The 21,507-nt window shown below is 42.3% G+C and overlaps 1 protein-coding gene across 1 annotated transcript in view; it reads left to right on the top strand.

Moving 5' to 3' along the window:
* Positions 1-1,585: 1,585 nt before the first annotated feature.
* Positions 1,586-21,507, top strand: part of MCF2L2 (MCF.2 cell line derived transforming sequence-like 2) — a 257,039-nt gene continuing 237,117 nt past the window's right edge. The window contains exon 1 of the mRNA XM_047100288.1: positions 1,586-1,661. Within this exon, the coding sequence (XP_046956244.1) occupies positions 1,586-1,661 (76 nt within the window). The remainder of the gene's footprint in view (positions 1,662-21,507) is intronic.

The raw sequence follows: 21,507 nt of genomic DNA, 5'->3' as shown, positions 1-21,507 counted from the left end.
GGAGTGTAAAGAGACCACACCTCAAAGGAAAGAGTAACCTTTTACATGAATCGCAGGCCCTAGGTGGACTAACATCTCTTAGACACAGCCCACAGTTGTTACAGAAAGCATTTACAAATGTCCTCAAACCCCTGGGATGAGTGGCTACTACTAGAAATTGGATCCAGAGTGTTTGGGGTCTGACGTTTTACATGCCAAAGAGAAGAGCTGAGCTTCCTGACATCGGCTCAGAACCTGGGATGGTCCTGGCATTCTTTTGACCAGACAATCAGGCTCCCTCATTGCAGAATGGATTGAAGAACAACCTGACCAAATTCGCATTTGCTCAGGCTTTTGCCGTGGAGTTCTGCTGAGCTGGATTAGTCTTTTGCTACCTGTCTGGTAGTATCTGAGGCCACCTGAGGAAACTGCGTGACAGCGATTGCAGCGGGATAGCTGCTCGAAGACGCTCCGGGAGCTGACAGGGAGGAGGGCCCCGCGTGGGACTGGTGCCAGAGCCTTTTTAGGATGGAGCATTGGCGCGCCTCTCTGTGGCAGACGGAGCGGTGGCGCCCTGGAGTAGTTGCACAAAGGAAAAGGCCCACACGGTGGAGATGTGTGTCGCACATGCGTGCCCAGCCCTGTACGCGCACAGCCCGCGCTCCCGGCTCCAAGTGCGAGTGCGCCCAGTGCACGCTGATAACTGCGTGTGACAACCCCTGGGGCGGGGGCGCGAGCAGCAGCCCCTGGCGGGATGACTGCACCTCTCCCCGTCAGCCCTCTTCTCGCCTCGGCCGCTCCGCAGACACCTGGCGGGCAAGGAGAGGGGCCGAGGCCGGCGTTCAGAACCCCGGCACCGGCAGGAGCGCGGAAATTGCTGTCTCCTCTCCCCCACAGCGGCGAGGACAGACCCTGAGTCGCCCCCACTTCGGCGACCGCAGCGCGGGCTCCCGGCAGAGCAAGGGGCGCAGCTTCTCCACCTGGCAACAGATGGTGCTCGGGCGCGTGCGCGCTGCGGCGGGCGGGGAGAGGTGGGCGCGGAGACCCGAGCTCCGGGCGCGCAGCGGGGCGGGAGGCGGGCCGCGCACAGGAGCCGGGGCCTCAGGCAGCCTGTCGCCTACGCTCCTCCGCTGCTCCGCTCTTCCGTCCTCCGCGTGTGCCCGCCAAGCATCCTTCTTCCCGACCCTCCCGAAAGGCGGCGCCGAAGACCCGACCCAGCCGGACCGCAAATCCCGAAACCTACGCGCTTCCTCGGCGGGGGAAGCCTGACGCGCGGTTACGGCGAGCTTTGGGGCGACTTGCTTTTCTCACCTCCAAAACTGCCATTTCCCTCTCTCTCAAAGCCAGACTTTACGTTTGCAAAGCTACTGGACTTTAATCTTTAAAACAATACCCCGCTGGGCGTGGCTAGCGGGGCTGGCCGAGCGGCCCAGGAAAGTTGGCCTGGGCTGGGAGTGACTCGTTTTGTGCCTGAAGAGAGAGAGGAAGAGTGTGAGGGCATCGCATCCTCGGGAGGAGATGCTTTTGAAACACCATCCGTTAGCAGCCATACAAACACTTTCCTGTTGCTTTGTTTTGTTTATACACTGAGTGGCTTTTCGGTGAAATGCTATTTTGGTTACAGGAAGAAATGGCCCCCCAGGAGCTCAGCCGGCGACTGGCCACAGTGATCACTCATGTCGGTAAATGGAGCTTTTTTTTTTTTTTACCCCCCCCCCCTTGCGTTTTATTAATGGAGGTGGGGGCGTAGTCTCGGGAGCCGGTGTCCTCCCCGCGCTAGCCCGCAGCCCCTGGGCAGCGCCCTCCGTGGGAAGGCCGTGGGGCGCGGGCCCGGCCTCTCGGCCTTGCTGCTGCTGCTGCTGCTGCTGCTGCTGCTGCTGCTGCTGCTGCTGGCGGTGGTGTTTGTGGAGGCGGCTAGTGCGGGGGGCATCCCTGAGGTCCCCCACGCCCGGCGAGGCCGGGGCAGGCCGGTGGCAGGTGCCTTCACCAGGCAGGTGCCTAGTCCCCCTCGGGGGCTGCTGGGCTCTGAGGATCAGTTACCTGCGCAGACCCGGTCGGGGTGGGGAGTTGTGTAGAGGTTTTACGAGATGAAGAGAAAGGAGAGGGAACTTGAGGAACGAATGCCGGTGCTTTCCAGCAGAAAGTACTGCGAAGCGCCCGAGGCTCGTTCCCAAGCTCGCGTAGTGCAACGCAGGTTAAGGTAGAGGGTCGCTACACAGCCGGGCTCCCGGCCCGTTGGTAGTACCGCCTGGAGGTGTCAGCACACTACTAGTGAACCCCAATGAGAAGCCTTGCAAGCTTCAAGGGACTGAGCAATGTTAACCTCTTCTGTTGAGTTAAAAAAGGGCAGGTGAACATGAATGCCTTGCTCCTGAAATAAGGGTTGTGGTGGAAGGACAGGCCCTGTTTAGTAAAGAGGACACTGAGGCAGTTGGTGCGTTGATTCCATCTTAGCCTTTTCTTCCCCCACCCCTTCCCTGGGACTCCCCAAAGAAAAACACATTCAGGTAGAAATCCTTTGGATGTTGATGACTAGAATCATCGGGGTCATTCGCAGTGTTGGTCACTAACTTTGAGATCCTTCCATAATGCAAATTAGGTTTTACTGATAAAGTGAGGAAGTTTTTACCTCAGTGTTCCACTCCTTTGCTAAAAAGCCTTCTTAGCATTTGTATGTTACATATTGCTTCAATTAATGAACTATCATTGCTCTTCGAGCACCCTAGTCCAGTGTATTTAGTGCAATAATGATATACGTCTTGAATGATACACATATAGGGATATACTTTGTGAAGGTGATTTATCTGGAAAGACCCAGTTTTGATGATTCATTTTAAAATATGTTTCTGGTACCAAGGTGGCTGCTGCACTGGTTTTTCTTTAAGATGAAAGGTCAGTAGAATTCTACTGGGGAAGGTTGAATGTGAAATATTGCTGAAGGCAGGCTGAAACAAACAATTTGGAGTTTGAAATATATTGAATGCTGAAATGATTGTGCTTGAAATGGCACATGTGTGTGAAATTGTGCTGCAAGGAAAGAGCAGTGGACTGGGGGGGGGTATGGCCATTTGGATTTGAATCCCTCCTGGACAAGTCTTTGAACCTCACACTAAAAATGGGAATTTTAATAATCCTTTCCCACCCAGCTCAAAGGCTATTTGTAAACTGATGTGGGTAAAATCACCATCTAAACTGTGAATGTGTTATTGGCCATATCCCCATATGCCACTAAAGATCTTGGTCAGATCACTGGGCCTCTCTCAGGGCAAAACTTCCCATTTGTTAAACAAGGAGGTTGACCTGGATGATTATCAAGGTCCCTCCTGTTTCTCTGGATAATGGGATCTTCTCGAAGATCTGGTAGGCAATATTCCTTGGTTAACACAGGCCCCTGGGGTCCAGGCTATGGTATTTTCTTGCCCACCTTGCTCCCTCCCTTTTTCTGTACTTAGCTCTATGAAGGATACAGATGTGACTTTTTTTTTTTTTTTTTGTAGTTTCTGCTCAGAGAACTTCTGGCATTTGTGTGTCTTACAGCAGTCTGCATCTTCCTGTGTAACCTCACAAACCTGTTAAATAGATGTAGTATACATTATCATCCCCATGTTACAAATGAAGGAGACTTAGAAAGTTCATCTTTTAAGGTTTCAGAGGTAAAGAATGGCAGGACCAGAAGGCAGCCGTTCAGATCGTCTATTTGGATATCTCACTGAGGGGGTAACCAGCCCTTACTATCATGGAGACTTACACTGGGTAGCCAGTGAAGCATCTGCTAGGGAGGATTCTGTCCAGGACATCTGGCTCTGTGTTTGATTGTTCTTTTCAGGCATTTTCTTGTCAAGCAGCCTCTGAGCCCTATGGAGTTGGGGAAAGGCTGAGAAGTGCTTGGAGCAAGACTGTAGGTTAGAACATTCCCCCAGTTCTATCCTAACCACTCATCTGGGTAATAACACTGTACTTCCATATTCACTCTGCCACTCTCAGTCCCCCTGCCAGCCAGTTCCTCCTCCAGCTGGGATTTCTGCTGTTTCCACAGTCCCTTAGAATTGCCAGTTCAGGTCTAGGGTTTGTTGATTCAATTTCTGAAATATCTCATTGGTCTCTCTCCAAACGCCACTGTGACCTTCTTGAGACCTGCTTCGGGACTTCATTTCTCGTAACCATTGTGCAACCCTCCTGCCTCTCCCATGTTTGCCTCTAACTTATACCAGGAATAAACACCCACACCTATACACAGCATTTGTATCTTCTAAAACCTTTAACAGTACCTTTGCATAGTCATTCTCTGTAGCTTAGAATACAAGTTCTTTGTACTTTATTTGGCACCCTTCTAGTTTTATCCCCCAATAATTGATAGTTCTACCTGTATTGTTGGTCAGCTTGGGCTATTCATTTCTTCAGCTTTGTTCTACCATGATGTCTGACTCTGTTTCCACCTCTAAACTTTTGCTTCTGCTTTCCCTCCATCTGGAATGACCTCTTAATATATTTCTCCCCACAAAAATTAGTACACACCCTTCATGCTCAACTCAATGCTTCCTTTTTCCAGGTGCCTTTGTCCTGCCAGTGGGAAATAAAGACTCCTGCCTCTGAATTTCAAAGTAGGTTTTATTCTACTCACATGACACCTCTCATTCTCTCCCTTGTACTATGGTTAGTTTTTGTGAGCTTGTCTTATCTCTGCTCCTAGACTCTACATTATCAATCTATCTATCCTAGGCAGTTACCTAACACAGGGCCTCCTTCTAAGGAAATGCAGAATAAAGTTCATTGAATAAATGAATGATTTGTTGTGCCTTGGAGTGGACTTTGAGTATTGAGTAATACCAGTAAATTTATATATATATAAATATATAATATATAAATATATAAAAAAATATATAAATATATATAAATGTATATAAATATAAATATATATATTTTTTTAAGGCATTAAAAAAAAAGTTTCTTTATTTGTTTTTGAGAGAGACAGAAACAGCATGAATGGGGTAGGGGCAGAGAGAGAGAGAGGGAGAATTCCAAGCAGTCTTTGCACTGTCAGCACAGAGCCTGATGCGGGCCTGGAACCCATGAAACTGTGAGATTATGACCTGAGCTGAAAACAAGAGCCTTAATTGACTGAGCCACCCAGGCACTCTGGAAATTTTTATATTTTGAAGCACAATTCTGAAGTGTTTGTGGATAACTCTTTTGCCTCCTAAATCCCATTTTTCAGGTAAACATTTAGCTCTTCAAAAGCTCTTCATATGATGTCTTTCACTGTGGAGACTTCCTTCTTTGGATTTTGTTAGTTTGTCAGGTACCCTCAAAAATATGCAGTTCACATGTGAGAAGTGTCCAGGTGTGTTTTACCCATGCAGTACACAAGTAGAACTATCCTTTACCCTTTATTCTGGACTATAGAATCACATTGTTCCTTTATGGAATTTCAGAATCCAGAAAGAGTGAAACACCAGATCACTTCACTGGCAAATTCTATCACACATTTAAAGAAGAATTAATACCAATTACTCACAAGTCTTCTAAAAAATAGAAGAGCAGGAACATTTCTTAACTCATTTTGAAGGCAAGTGTTACCCAATGTCAAAACCAGACAAAGACATTACACGAAAAGAAAACTACAGGCTAATATCTCTTATGAATGCTGATACAAGAAGCCTCAATAAAATATGAGCACTAAATCCAGCAACATATAAAAAGGATTGCACACCATGATCAAATGGGATTTATCCCAGGAGTGCAAGGGTGGTTTAGCCTCTGACAATCAATTGATGTAATACACTATATCAATAGAATAAAGAATAAAAGCCACATAATCATCTCAGTAGAGGCAGAAAAGGTATTTGATGGAATTTCATACCTTTTTGTGATTAAAAAAATACCCAACAAACTAGGAATTGAGAGGAGTTTCCTCAACTTGATAAAGGGTATCTTAAAAATCCACAGCTAACATCAGGGTTAGCTGAATGCTTTCCCCTTAAGATCAGGAACAAGACATGGATGTCTACCCTCACCGTTTCTATTCAGCATTATGCTGGATTCAGCATTACGCTAGCCAGCATTAACTGACTGGCTCAGTTAAGTGCTTGATTCAACTCAGGTCAGGCTCACAGTTTGTGAGTTAGAGCCCTGTGTCAGACTCTGTGCTGACAGCTCAAAGCTTGGAGCCTGCTTTGGATTCTGTGTCTCCCTCTCTCTCTGCCCCTCCCCCACTTGTACTCTGTCTCTCTCTCAGAAATAAGTAAACATTAAAATTTATAAAACAAAACAAACAAAAAACATGCTGGAGAGTCTAGTCAGAACAGTTAGGCAAATGAAGTAAAAGGCATCCAGGTAGGAAAGGAAGAAGTAAAACTATCTGTACTTGCAGATGACATTGTGTAAATAGAAAATCCTAAGGAATACATTAAAAAAGCTGTTAGAATTAATAAAGGAGTTGAAGGTTTCAGAATACAACATCAATATACAAAAACAAACTTTCTAGGGGCACTTGGGTGGCTCAGTTGGTTAAGCATCTGACTTCGGTTCAGGTCATGATCTTGCGGTTCGTGGGTTTGGGTTCCGTGTAGGGCTCTGTGCTGATGCTCGGAGCCTGCAGCCTGCTTCAGATTCTGTCTCCCTCTGTCTCTGCCCTTCCCCTGCTTGTGCGCTCTCTCTCCCTCTCTCTCAAAAATAAATAAACTTTAAAAAAAATTTGAAAAAAATCCAAAAAACAAACTTTCTAAACATTGGCAATGAATAATCTGGAAATGAAATTACGAAAACAATCCAATTTACAATACCATAAAAAAGTGCAAAATACTCAGGAATAAATTTAATAAGAGGTGAAAACATGTCATCTAAGAACTATAAATCATTGTTGAAAGAAATTAGAAGAGCCAAATAACTGTGAAGACATGCCATGTTCACAGATCAGACTTATTATTGTTAAGATGGCAAGATTCCCCAGGTTGTTCAACAAAGACTCCGGAGTGAAAAATTATATACTGATTTCTTCAGTGAAAATTACTTCTCCTCAGAAGGCCTATTTAAACTAGATTTATTCTTGTGATATAACATGTATAATAGGCCATGAACTTTTGTTGTTGCTGTTGTGGGATAGTGTTTTGCTGTTTCATTTATCTGTTTTTTAGGTAATAAACTACTCCAAAACTTAGTGCATTGAAACAGCAACCCTTTAATTATATCTCATAATTCTCTCAAGCTGTTGTAATCAGATGGCAACTGGGGCTGTGGGGATGGTTTAATGTTCCCTCATGTGGTCTCTCTCCATGGTGGCATCTTATCTTCCAGGTCCTCTCCATGTGGTCCTTTCTCCAGGTCTTACTTCAAAGCTCAGGTCTCTGATAGGGGTGAAGCAAGAAGCTGCCAGGACTTCTTGATGACTGGGCTTGATGTCCTGTTAAGTCATTTTTTTCCAAGTTCTTTTGGTCAAAGCAGTCTCAGGCCCAGCCCAGATTCAAGGGGAGGGGGCACAACTCCTTCTCTCAATGGGAGGATTAGCATGCCCACCCATGAGGCATGGAAATATTGGTTTCTGTATCCATTTTCTACGTGGCTATAACAAATTACCACAAAATTACTGGCTTAAAACGCCACAGATTCATTTTCTTAACAGTTTTGTAGCTCAGACATTGACACATGAGTTCTAGTTTTAACTTTCTGAGGAACCTCCATAGTGTTTTCCAGAGTGGCTGCACCAGTTTACATTCCCAACAGCAGTGCAAAAGAGATCATCTTTCTCTGCACCCTGCTAACATCTGTCGTTGCCTGAGTTGTTAATTTTAGCCATTCTGACTGGTGTGAGATGAGGTATCTCATTGTGGTTTTAATTTGTATTTCCCTGATAATGAGTGATGTTGAGCATTTTTTCACGTGTCTGTTAGCTATCTGGATGTCTTCTTTGGAGAAGTGTCTATGCAGGCCTTTTGCCCATTTCTTCACTGGATTATTTGTTTTTTGGGTAAGTTTGATACTTTTTTTAGATTTTGGATACTAACCCTTTATCTGATATGTCATTTGCAAATATCTTCTCCCATTCCGTTGGTTGCCTTTTAGTTTTGCTGATTGTTTCCTTCACTGTGCAGAAGCTTTTTATTTTGATGAGGTCCCAATAGTTCATGTTTGCTTTTGTTTCCCTTGCCTCTGGAGACGTGTTGAGTAAGAAGTTGCCATGGCTGAGGTCAAAGAGGTTTTTGCCTGTTTTCTCCTCTAGGATTTTGATGGCTTCCTGTCTTATGTTTAGGTCTTTCATCCATTTTGAGTTTATTTTTGTGTATGGTGTAAGAAAGTGGTCCAGGTTCATTTTTCTGCATGTTGCTCTCCAGTTTTCCCAGCATCATTTGCTGAAGAGACTGTCTTTATTCCATTGGATACTCTTTTCTGCTTTGTCAAAGACCCATACGTTTTTGGGTCATTTCTGGGTTCTCTGTTTGGTTCCATTGATCTAAGTGTTTTTGTGCCAGTACCATACTGTCTTGATGATTACAGCTTTGTAATACAGCTTGAAGTCCAGGATTGTGGTGCCTCCGGCTTTGGTTTTCTTTTTCAGGATTGCTTTTGGCTGGTCTTTCTTGTGTTGCCATCTCTATGGTTCTCTCTTTTGCTTCCCTCTTCTACTTTTAAGGACTCTTGTGATTTCATTGGGCTCTCCTTATTTTAAGGTCAGTTGATTAGCAGCCTTAATCCCATCTGCAATCTGAATTTCCAGACCTACACAGTGTCTGGGCATTAGGATGCAGATATCTTGGGGTAGGGTTAGGGTTTAAGGAGTTTTTCTGCTGTCACAGTTGCCTCCTTGGAGACCAGCTACCTCACTACTTCACCGAGCATTGGTAATGTATGCTGTGACTTATGCCTTTGAGTTGTCCATTTGGGGATGGTGAAGGAGAAGGAGTGGAATTTCAGTTTAATGGTAATTGAATTTACTCAGATATAATGTGGTGCTCTAAAGAGACTGAATGGATATCATTGTCTTTATGGTGTGAAATGCCAGCTTTGGGTGAAGGGTACCAAGCAAGTATTAACCAAAATGTTGTCACGATGATAACAACTATCCATATTATAGAAAATGGTCATTTGTTAAATTAGGATTTCTTAGTGTCTAAATAACATTGATTATGGAGGTGATCATCTTCTATAATGTGGGAAATGTCAGTGACAAATCCTGCCTTTCCAGATGTGAACTAAGGCCATGCACAGGCTTTGCCAGAAAACAGCTGTGTAGCCTTTAGCACATCACTTTACCTCTGAGTCATGGCTCCCACATATGTAAAATGCAGATAATAATACTTCACAGGATTGGTAGAAGATGAATGTGTAAATGCTGCCTTGTGAGTCCCTAGTAACTGTTGGAGGGAGAAACTTGAGAAGCAGTGATAGTGAGAATGACTTAAAAAAATTATTTTAAACGTTTATTTATTTATGAGACAGAGAGAGATAGAGCATGAATGGGGGAGGGTCAGAGAGAGAAGGAGACACAGAATCTGAAACAGGCTTCAGGCTCTGAGCTGTCAGCACAGAGCCCGATGCGGGGCTCGAACTCACAGACCATGAGATCATGACCTGAGCTGAAGTTGGACACTTAACCAACTGAGCCACCTAGGAGCCTCAAGAATGACTTTAGATTAAAGGACAGCATCATCTCCTACTTTGTCCTTTGCTCTAGTACATCATAGACACCACCAATATTCTTCTCTTCCTCTTGCACCCCTCTGCTCCTTGTGGAAGTCTGTTCTAGTAGGGTTGAAGGCTAATCCTGAAATGCTGCTTTGGAGAAGAGTTTATGTTCTCCCCACCTGGGGTCACACCTTTGCTTTCTCCTCTGCAGTGCCAAATGCAAAACTCAGAAACAGAGCCCAGCTGCCTGAGTGTTGCTGTCTCTTGGCACACGGGACACCCTCAAGGTCTTTCCACTGGTGGTGGCAAGTTATAAAAGCAGAAGAGAGGGAAATATTGCTGCCAACGAGTGTTCTTCCTCCTGGTTTCAGAGAGGACCTCCCACCAATGGTTTCTATTTCCAGTGTGTCCGTAGGATGTGACTGAGCTTATTACCCCAGGGTCTCATCGACTTCCAACAGATGCATTACTAAAGCTTTAGTCCTCTAGTTCATTGCTGGCCTTCACACCAGGATTCTTCATTGTCTGCCTTTGAAAAAAACCTGTGGAGTTAACCTATCTGAAGATGCAGATTTCAAGCAAGAAACCAGAAAGACCAACATAGATCAGTGGAACAGAATAGAAAACCCAGAAATGTACCCACAGCTATATGGTCAACTAATCTTCGACAAAACAAGAAAGAATATCCAATGGAAAAAAAGACAGTCTCTTCAACAAATGGAGTTGGAAAAACTGGATGGCAACATGCAGAAGAATGAACTGGACCACTTTCTTACACCATACACAAAAATAAACTCAAAATGGATGAAAGACCTAACTGTGAGACAAGAAACCATCAAAATCCTAGAGGAGAAAGCAGGCAGCAGCTGCTTTGACCTTGTCTGGAGCAACTTCTTACTAGACATGTTGCTGAAGGCAAGGGAAACAAAAGCAAACATGAACTGTTGGGACTTCATCATGATAAAAAGCTTCTGCACAGTGAAGGAAACAATCAGCAAAACTAAAAGGCAGCCTATGGAATGGGAGAAGATATTTGCAAATGACATATCAGATAAAGGTTTAGTATCCAAAATCTATAAAGAATGTATCAAACTCAACGTCCAAAAAACAACCCAGTTAAGAAATGGGCAGAAGACATGAATAGACACTTTTCCAAAGAAGACATCCAGATGGCTAACAGACACATGAAAAGATACTCACCATCACTCATCATCAGGGAAATACAAATCAAAACTATGATGAGATACCACCTCACACCTTTCAAAATGGCTAAAATTAGGGTGCCTGGGTGACTCAGTTGGTTAAGTGTCCAATTTCAGCTCAGGTCATGATCTCATGGTTTGTGGGTTCAAGCCCCACATCAGGCTCTGCACTGACAGTGTGGAGCTTGCTTGGGATTCTCTCTCTTTCCCTCTTTCCCTGCCCCTCCCCCACTCATGCTTTCTCTCTCTAAAATACATAAGTAAACTTAAAAAAAAAAAAGAAAGGCTAAAATTAACAGCACAAGAAACAACAGGTATTGGTGAGAATGCAGAGAGAGGGGAACACTTTTGCACTGTTTGTGGGAATGCAAACTGGTGCACCCAGTCTAGAGAACAGTATGGAGGTTCCTCAAAAAATTAAAAATAGAGCTACCCTACAATCTAGCAATTACACTACTAGGTATTTATCCAAAGGATAGAAAAATACAGATTCAAAAGGGTACATGCACTCCAATGTTTATAGCAGCATTATAAACAATAGCTAAACTATAGAGAGAGCTCAAATGTCTATCAACTGATGAATGGAAAAGAAGGTGTGGTGTGTGTGTGTGTGTGTGTATACATATATATATATATATGTATATATATGTATATATACATATATACATATATACATATGTATATATACATATATATATGTATACACACACACACACATATATATATACACATACACACATATACATGTATATATGTATATACCTAATGGAATTTTTTTAATGTTTGTTTATTTTTGAGAGAGAGAGAGAGAGACAAAGCACAAGTCGGGGGGGGGGGCAGAGGGGCAGAGAGAGAGAGAGACACAGAATCTGAAGCAGGCTCCTGAGCTGTCAGCACAGAGCCTGGCATGGGGCTCAAACTCATGAACCATGAGATCATGACCTGAGCCAAAATCAAGAGTCAGACACTTACCCAACTGAGCCACCCAGGCAGCCCTATGTACAATGGAATATTACTCAGGCATCAAGAAGAATGAAATCTTGCCACTTGCAATGATGTGGATAGAGCTAGAATGTATTATGCTAAGTGAAATAAGTTAATCAGAGAAAGACAAATATCATGTTTTCACTCATGTGGAATTTAAGAAAAAAAAAGATGAATGTATGGGAAGGTGGGGAAAAGGCAAGAGAAGGCAACAAACCACAAGAGACTCTTAACAATAGAGAACAAACTGAGGGTTGATGGAGGGAGGTGGGTGGGAGATGGGCTAGATGGGTGATGGGTGTTAAGGAGGGCACTTGTTGTGATGAGCACTGGGTGTTGTGTGTAACTGAGGAATCACTGAATTCTACTCCTGAAACCAATACTGCGCTGTATGTTAATTAACTCAAAGTTAAAAAAAAAAAAAAGAAAAAAGAAACTAGAAAGTCTAAGAAGAAGCATAAGTGTTTAAACTTTTACCATTTAGGAATATTGGTGGGTAACATTTATTGAATGCTAGGCCTTTCCATATGCCTTTGTATCTTTACAACTCTGAAAAGTAGGTGTTATTACTCTCATTTTGAAAGATGACAAAACTAAGAATAAAAAAAAATCAAGTTCAGTAGCATGCTTAACGCTATAGTGCTACCAAGTGGTAGATATCAGGATTTGAGCTGAGATCTGATTTCAAAGCCAATGTTCTATTATATCAAGGCAAAAATTTTTACTACTGCTTGAAAATAATTTTAAAAAGCCTGGATATTTATGTTAATTTGGTACTGGGGAAGGGTTTCTGCCTTACCACCCCATTGTCTGCTCTCTGAAGGCAGGGAGATGTGTGATTCATCTTTCTATCCTTAGGTTTAGCTCAGTACCCAGCACTGTTCATGAAAAAGCTCTTTCTTTTGTTTGCTCTATTTGAATGGGTTGGAAAGCACCCTGTTTTGCCCACGCGCCCTGCCAGCCTCCCTTGGTCCCACTTTCTTCTGTGTAGGACCCATTTGTAGTTCCTTTCACTAGCGACACTCTGCCTGCCTATCTTAATCTCTGGGGTTTAACCTGAAATCTGGCCTCCCCAGGAACGCTTTTAGAATGGGCCAACCAGGCCCAGCCTCCCTCCCTTTTCTGAACACCTGTAATAGTTGGTGTTCATCTCATACACGTTTTTGAGCATTTGATTTCAGTCTAGCTTGATTTTTCTCTCTTTCCCAAATACTGATACATTGGTTGTTAGTTGAATGTGTTCTAACGTCTTTTCTAATAACATGACTGTGTCTTACCTAAGGGTAGAAATCCCAACTAATATTGCTTTATGGCCTTGTAGGCTAAATTAAGCACATTATAGGAGATCAAGAATCACATGTTGAATTGAATGGAAAGACTTTCTTTATTCCCTGAATTTCCTCATCGCTAACATAGGGTGATAATTATGCCAGTCCCTCTGCTTATTTTACAAGTTGGAATGATACTATATAGTGGAAAGTGGTTAAAAAGAAATCCTTTGAGGACTATAGCAAAAGAGACTCTGTGAGTAGAGAATAACTTCGATTGTTTGCTTTATGGACTAGCAAGAGAAGCATGAAAATGAGTATTTTATTGTCCCTCCAATCTAGTCAAGAGGAATATTCTACCAGTAGTCCTCTCATACTTAGTAGAGAATGCAGCATGAGCAGTACATGCTTGCTCTGTAGGGCACAGGTTTGAAAAAAGGATGGCTTAAATGCCTGCAGGATGAAGCAGTGGGGCCATCATGGCAGAGGAAGTGAGGCAGGGGTGGCAGAGGACATGAGAAGGCCTCTGGACTCTGGGCCTTTACAGGGGCAGCAGCGGGAATTGTGAAAGGCTGCCTTCAGTGAGTGTGGAATAATCTATGTTCCTGCTGAGAATCAGCTACTGCCTTAATTCTTTCTTTGGAATTAGCCTGGGGTGTCCTGAGCATGCCTCTCACACAGTGCACTTTGGAGATGGTGAAACCATTTCGTGGTTGGGGGCCAGTGTTCAATATTTTATCATTACTGTAGAGATGGGATAAATTCACATGAAGCATCAGATCTGGGGTGTGTTTGCAAGTGCTTTAAAATAATTTGAACCAGATTTTTTGGCAGATCTTCTTAGTAGGGGTGTTTATTTGTTTTCTTTTAATCTTATCCAAGCTGCAGTGTCCAAGCACAAGCTTCACTTGTGCCCTGGAGTCCAGTTAAAGGGTTAGCTGCTTTCCCTCAGCATCTGAAGGCTTTTGTCCATAGGGAGAAATGTGCTTTTCCTGGGCACCTCCCCTCCTCCTGGTCTGCCCCCCGGCTCTCTCCGGTCTCCTACCCTATACCCAGTCTAGGGAGAAGAGCCTCCAGGTAGTTGGGAGCTCCCCTTGCATTCTGGCTTATGGTGGCCATACTTAAACCTTTCACAATTTGTTTAAAACTTTAAGGTGATTTCTTTGTTTTTTAAAAATTTTCAATGTTTATTTATTTTTGAGAGATAGAGAGAGTGAGTGTGAGAGAGCAAGCGAGCAGGGGAGGGGCAGAGAGACAGGAAGACACAAAATCCAAAGCAGGCTCTAGGCTCTGAGCTGTCAGCACAGAGCTCCACACAGGGCTGGAACCCACCAACCGTGAGATCATGACCTGAGCTGAAGTCAGGTGCTTAACTGACTGAGCCACCCAGGCACCCCTTAGGTGATTTCTTTTTATTTGTTTATATAGGTTCTGGACAGGTTATAGTTTTGTAGTTTATCTTTTTCTTGTTGTTAGGGTGAGAGTGAGCCTCTTTCCCATCATTGTGGGTTCCAGAGGAAAGCAGAATGTCTCCTTGTTTTTTTTTTGTTTTTTTTTTTTTACCTTGTGTGTATTTCACAGGGAAAATATGCTTCATTTACACAGCCTCTTTCCATTACAGTGTTGTTATAGGCAAGCTACTAGGAACTTTGCAAGCCATATTAGTAAAATGGGTCTCAAAATGTTTTCTTTGTGTTTTGCCAGGTGTTGGGGATCTTGAATGTTAAAAAACTGTAGTTCATGTTTAAGAGTGCTCAACTAGATGAAAATGCTTCCTCCCACCTGTTATCCAGGAACCAGCTAAGCATAGGGATCTCTCATGTCAGAGAGTCATGGATATTAGGCACAGTCATTGGATGCCTTCCCCCCTAACAGGGCCTCCCTTGGCCTGCTATGGCCAAGGGCCTACCTTTGTGCTACAAGGCACGTCTGTGTTTTCTATTTTTAAAAAATGCTAAATAGCCTGAAATTTCTGCTGAATTATACTTAATTAATATAGCTAGTGGAAAAAAATCTCTGCCAGGATAGCTGAAATCATTAAGGATCAAAATGGAAATGGTCCTGCTTATCTTGGAACTTTTCCTGAAGGGTAAGGCTGTTGTCACATCTGCTTCCCTTTAGATGTTAGTGAGTATGGCTCAACCAGGGAGGCTTTGAGCCTAGTCTGGCACCATGGAGTAGTTCTTCCCAAATGGATGTAGGTTCTTTTTCTGCTTGTTTCAAGAGGGAGGAATTGATTGATTTTAATGAGTCTAAAAAGGAAGGCTATCTCATTATCATAGACTTACTGAATTCAAGTACTTATTTCTTACTAGCAGGCAATGATGATTATAATAAAGTTTAGAGATTTTGGAATTTAACACATTGCTGTTAACAAATGACAAAATAGTTTGTTTTGTAGCACCCTGCTAGTAGTGGCAAGGTCAGGCTTTGAACTCAGGCAGATTTGGCTCCAGAATTTGAGTTCCTGACCACTAGTTCTCAAGTGCTCCACACTCTTTAGGCTGTGGAGTATGGGAACCTCAGAGCAGGAAGCTTCACTGGGCCTCCTCAGCAAGATGTACAGTCAAGACCTGAGGTGGCTGTTCTCTCCCAGATGTCATCTAGTCTCTGGTCTCTGCTTCTCTCTGGTGTCTGCAACGTTCTTCTGCTCATCACTGCAGACTGGCCCCCTATTTTTTTATCGGTGAGTATGAACCCAACATGGCCACCCAAACCATATCCCTTTCCCGATCTAGGGACAATCACTAACTGACTCTCAGTCTCTGGGTCTCTCTGTACAAATTCTTTCTCTAGAGAGCCCAATTGGATCAGCTCAGAGGAAACTTAGGCATTTCTGATCATGTCAACTGTGGGTTTAGAATTTGGTTTGGTCTTGGGATGGGGAGGAAGTCCGCAAAGAAGAGGTCTTTAAACTGTGCAGTCACCTATCAGAACAAGTGTAGTAACTTGGAAAGTGCAGGCTTTATGCTTTCAACCTTTAGAATCAGTAAGAGTGTGAATTCTTTGGGCAGTTTTAAGAGCTAGCCCTGGGCAAAATAGAAACCATTCCCTGTGTGCAGTGTGCTGCTTCTTTCTTTGGGGTATACTCCAAGGCTCATTGACTATGTGGTCACTACGGTGCTTACACCACACAACAGCTATGTCAGGATACCAACTGGTCAATGAACAGATTTTTGGAGAGTGCCCACCATGAGCAAAGCTTTGTGCTAGATCTACAGACCATGAGCTGTTAGGGGGCTGAAGTTGTGAGCTTCAGCAATTCAAGAAAGCTGTATATTAGATGTATGATTTGAGCTGGGTTTGAAGAAAGGAGAGGATTTAGGTACGTGGAGAGGGGAAAGCTTTCTCATTGGGCAGAATAAGGAGAGTGACCACTTTTGGCAACTGTGTTGGTCTTCCTGTGTTGGTTGTCCTGTTTATTCCATTCTCTGCTCAGACCTCCCTGGTTAGTGGACCTCTCCCAGACAACTAAGAAGCTTTAAGCGTTACCTTGAAAGAAGGAATGACCTCAAGCTAGAAGGCAGATCTATGTCTGGTGTCTCACTTTTTTTCCTTCTTCATTTAGATCCTTCTCTAGGGATTGTAGAGGCTAGAGGATATGGAAATAATATTAAGAGTGATGTTATCATAGCTACCATTTATTTTCTGTCTCTTCAATGTCACATATTGTGCTTTATACAGTGTTGATTTAATTAAATTTAGTTACAAGTACAGTCCTTTTTTATGGAGGAGAAATTTGAGGCTTAAATAGATTAGGAAACTTGCCCAAGGTCATACTGAGTGGAATTAAAAGTTAAGTTTGGCTGGCTTCAAGGCCTGTGAGTTCTCATACTCGATTTAATTTCTCATTACAGAAGGGAATATAAACAAGCAAATGATAAATGTGTTATTAGTTTTAAAAATCTTTTGAAAAACCTAATGGAAGCTTAAAGCATTAGTCACCTGAGTGTAAGTATTTTACCAGCCACTTGAAGTGTTCATTTATTAATAGTCACTTTCTTGCAAAGAAAAACTGTCATTTAAAATGTGAGGATTTAGGGACACCTGGCTGGCTCAGTCGGTTGAGCATCTGACTCTTGATCTCAGCTCAGGTCATGATCCCAGGGTTGTGGGATTGAGCCCCACATCCAGCTTTGTGCTGACTGTGGAGCCTGCATAAGATCTCTCTCTCTCTGTCTCTCTCTCTCTCTCTCTTTCTCTGCCCCTGTCCCCTGTTTGTGCACTCTCTCTTCCTCTAAAATTAAAATAATAATAATAATAATAATAATAATAAATATGAGGATTTATTTTACAGTCTTTAAGCAAGCAAAAGTAATAAGCAAAAATAAATAAAGCACTTAGACAGGAATAGGTCTTTGTAAAGAAAGACATTTTTAGGAGTGCTGCCTACTTGCTCTTCCTAAGCTAACCACCAGAGCTTTAGGGGAAAAAAAGCCTAATAAAGTTATAACCCTCAGTCACAATGGCATTTTTATTTAGTATAAAAAAGTCCCTGTGTTTAGAGGACTTTCCTATGAGGGAGATTCAAGCAGAAAGCAAACACAGGTGCACAAACTACAGGTGCCCCAAATGCTTGAGCATGTTGGTCTTACCCGGTCTAGAAGAGTTACTTCTGGATTTCTTTGTCCAGTTATCTAAGCCAAGATGATGGTCAGCCCAGGTTTTGGTTTGTGTGTCTTGTTTGTTTGTTTTTATCTGTTATCAGATCAATTTAAGTTCATTTTAGCCCCTTTCTCTTTCTCTACCCAAGGAGGCTAGAATTAATTCAGTCACTGAGGGGAAGTTTCTGCCAGTTTCTCTTTATTTAAGCCCCAGTTTGAGACTAACCACATTTACTGAGGCCTCCACTGCCGGGCACTAGGCCAGGTGCTGGGGACTGTGTGTGAAGGAGCAGCCATGACCCCTGTGAGGGTCAGAAACCTGTCGCTTCCACTGCTGCAGCCCTGTTGCTGCTCCCCAGGTGTACTGGGGTCTGGGAGGAATGAAAGATGTCCTCCTGGAGTTTACAGTTTAACAAGGGAGGCAGATATTCAGCTGTAAGCTCCAGTTTCTCTCTCTTCTCATTGGGCTTCTCTTGTGGCTTTCCAGCCTCTCTGCTTCTTTTTCTTCCACATTTGCTGCTTTGCTTTTGCATTTGGTTGATTTAGTTGTGGAACTCAATTCTCCCTCAATATTTCAAAAGTCATGTACACAGAAGATCAGAAGAATTTTCTGAAGATGGGAGAGGAGATGTTTATGGTCTAGACAAACAGACACTTTGACATGGAGCTGTAGGCATCACTGTTTTTAAAATGTCCTCTTGCCACCCCAGCTCCTAGAGGTTTCACAGGTCCTTTGAGTCACCATTTCACTGGCTCCTTCCCTCCTCCATAGCTTCCTTCTCTTTTCTCTTTTTTGCTTCCTCAGTGGTGCGAAAGCTCTGGTGCAGAGCTAGAAAGATGACTAGACTAGACTAGACTAAACTAGACTAGAAAGATGGTCCTCCTGAGCTCCCTTACCCAAGCCCTCTACTTTTCATTCCATTTTGCTTCCACTGCAGTATCTATCCCTTCAGTAACCCAAAGAAGCTTTGCTTACAAAGGAAGAAAAACCCCTCAGGCCGTAAAGTAGTGCAGAGAAGAGAAGGAAAATTCCACTATTAAAATGTGATTTGCCCTTCAGTTGTGACATGAGCATTTTCTCCCTGAGCACCTGGGGAAAACCAAACCAGAATTTAAAGAGAAAGATAATGTTCATCATTTCCTATGGCTTTGTGGTATAGTCTAAAAAAGAAGCAGAATAAATGAGTGAAAATGAACATTATGTGGTTTTCAAAAGGGCTTTAAATACTGTTTATAAAAATAATACATAGTCTGTGTTTAAGGTTTAGAAGAGTCAATATTAAGATGTCAGTCCTGGGGCGCCTGGGTGGCGCAGTCGGTTGAGCGTCCGACTTCAGCCAGGTCACGATCTCGCGGTCCGTGAGTTCGAGCCCCGCGTCAGGCTCTGGGCTGATGGCTCAGAGCCTGGAGCCTGTTTCCGATTCTGTGTCTCCCTCTCTCTCTGCCCCTCCCCCGTTCATGCTCTCTCTCTGTCCCAAAAATAAATAAACGTTTAAAAAAAAATTAAAAAAAAAAGATGTCAGTCCTCTCCAAATTGATCTATAAATTAAACACAACTCCAGTCCTAAGTCTATCAAGTTTGTTTTTGTAGAAATCAATCACAGATTCTAAAATTTACAATCAGCAAAAGGTGCTGTAGTAGGCAACGAGAATTATAATAGTCAAACTCTTTTGAAAAAGAACAAAGAGGAGGACTCACACTACCTAATTTCAAGATTTACTATCAAGCAAAGTAAGCAAGATGATGTGGTGTTGGTAAAAGGATAGAAAAAAAGAATCAATGGAACAGAATAAACAACCCAGAAATAGTTCCACACAAATATGGTCAATTGATTTTAGACAAAAGCATGAAGGCAATTCAGTGGAATAAAGTGTAAAGGCAATTTCAACAAAAGGTGCTGGAACAATTGCACGTCCATGTACAAAAAAATGAACCTTGACCTATACCTCACCCCATATACACAAATTAACTCAAAGTGGACCATGTATCTAAATGTAAAACCTAATGAGAAATCTGTTAGAAAACATAGGAGAAAGTCTTTGTGTTCTTGGTTGGACAGAGAGTTCTTAGGTTGACATCAAAAGTACAAGTCATAAAAGAAAAATTTGATGAATTGGACTTCATCAAAATTAAAAGTATTTGCTCTGAGAAAAACATTGTTAAGAGAATGGAAACAAAACATTCAGGGAAAAAATTCTGTGAATCATATATCTGACAAAAGACTTCTATCCAGAATACGTAAAGAACTCTCAAACTCAACATTAAATGAAAACCAAACAACCCAACTTAAAAATGGATTAAAAAAAGTTGAATGGATACTTTCCCAAAGATGAAACACAGATGAAAATAAGCACATGAAAATATGCTCAACATCATGGAAGTTGCAAACTTATTACAGTAGTTAAAAAAATGGCAATACCAAGTCCCAGTGAGGATGAGAAGGGTCTGTATCTCCCACACAGTATGTTGGTGGGAATGGAAAATGGTAGGGCCACTTAGAAAACAGTTGGCAGTTTCTCATAAAATTAAACATATACTTACTGTACAGTCCAGTAGTCCTACCCCAAGAGAAATGAAAACACGGTCATACAAGAATCTGTGTGTAAATGCTTATAGCAACCTAATTCTAATCACTAAAAACTGGAAACAACCCAAATGTCTCTCCCCTGAGGAATGGATAAACAACTTGTGGCACATCTGTACAATGGAATCTTCAACAATGAAAAGAAATAAATTATTGATACACACAACAGCATGAATAAATCTGAAATACATATGCTAAAGAAAGACACCAGACTAAAAAGGTACATACTAAATTATTTCATTTATATGGCATTTGGAAAAGGTAAATTAGGATGGGGTGGTCGCCCGGGGTTAAGGGTGGGGAGGAGGTGCCATGATTACAGGGCATGATGCAACTATTCCCCATCCTGATTGTGGTGAAGGTTAAATGACTCCATGCATTTGTCAAAACTTAGAACTGTATGCTAACAAGAGTGGATTATACTGTATACCAGTTTAAGAATAAATTTTAAAAAGCATTACCAAACAGAAAAATACAGAAAACAAATACATGCTTGTTGCATAATATTTGGAAAAGACAGAAAAGTACAAAGAAGAAAGTCAACAATTCCATCTCCTAGTTACAGTCACAGTTACTCTTTGAGCATATGTTCTAGGTTTTTTCCTTTGGCATTTTCACATTCCTTTGGCAATTTGTATCATTTTACATGATATGATCTATCTCTCTTGATATATCTCATACATATTATTTATGTAATTATATAAATTCTATTCTGCTTTTTAAAGCTATACTACAAATTAAACTAAATTATATTACAAACAATTCCATATATTATAAAACATTTCCATAAATAACATTTTAATAATTTTATAATTTTCCCCTACATGGTTATAATATAATTTATTTTTAAATATTGCCCTAGTGTTGGTCAGATAGGTTGTTTCTAGTTTGTCAGTGTTATTTTTTCAAAAATGCAAGAAGAATCTTTTTTTTTTTTTTTTAAGTTTATGTATTTATTTTGAGATAGAGTGTGCACTAGCAGGGGAGGAGCAGATAGAGAGGGAGAGAGAAAGAAACCCAAGCAGGCTCCACACTGTCAGCACGGGCCCACGTGGGTCTCCAACTCAGGAACCGGGAGATCATGACATGAGCCGAATTCAAGAGTCCAGTGCTTAACTGACTAAACCACCCAGGAGCACCAAGGAGCATCTTTGTTCAGGAATCTTTGCACACATTTCACACATTCCAGATTTTTTTTAAAGCATAGAGTTCTAGCAAATGTTATTATTGGATCAATAATAGTATGAGTATGAGTATTGAGTTTTAA

The sequence above is a fragment of the Lynx rufus genome, unplaced genomic scaffold, assembly GCF_022079265.1.
Source record: "Lynx rufus isolate CCGP_SWC_20201006 ecotype Redwood Valley unplaced genomic scaffold, mLynRuf1.p SCAF_5, whole genome shotgun sequence".
Classification (NCBI taxonomy): domain Eukaryota; kingdom Metazoa; phylum Chordata; class Mammalia; order Carnivora; family Felidae; genus Lynx; species Lynx rufus.
This window is presented reverse-complemented; position numbering and strand designations above follow the sequence as displayed.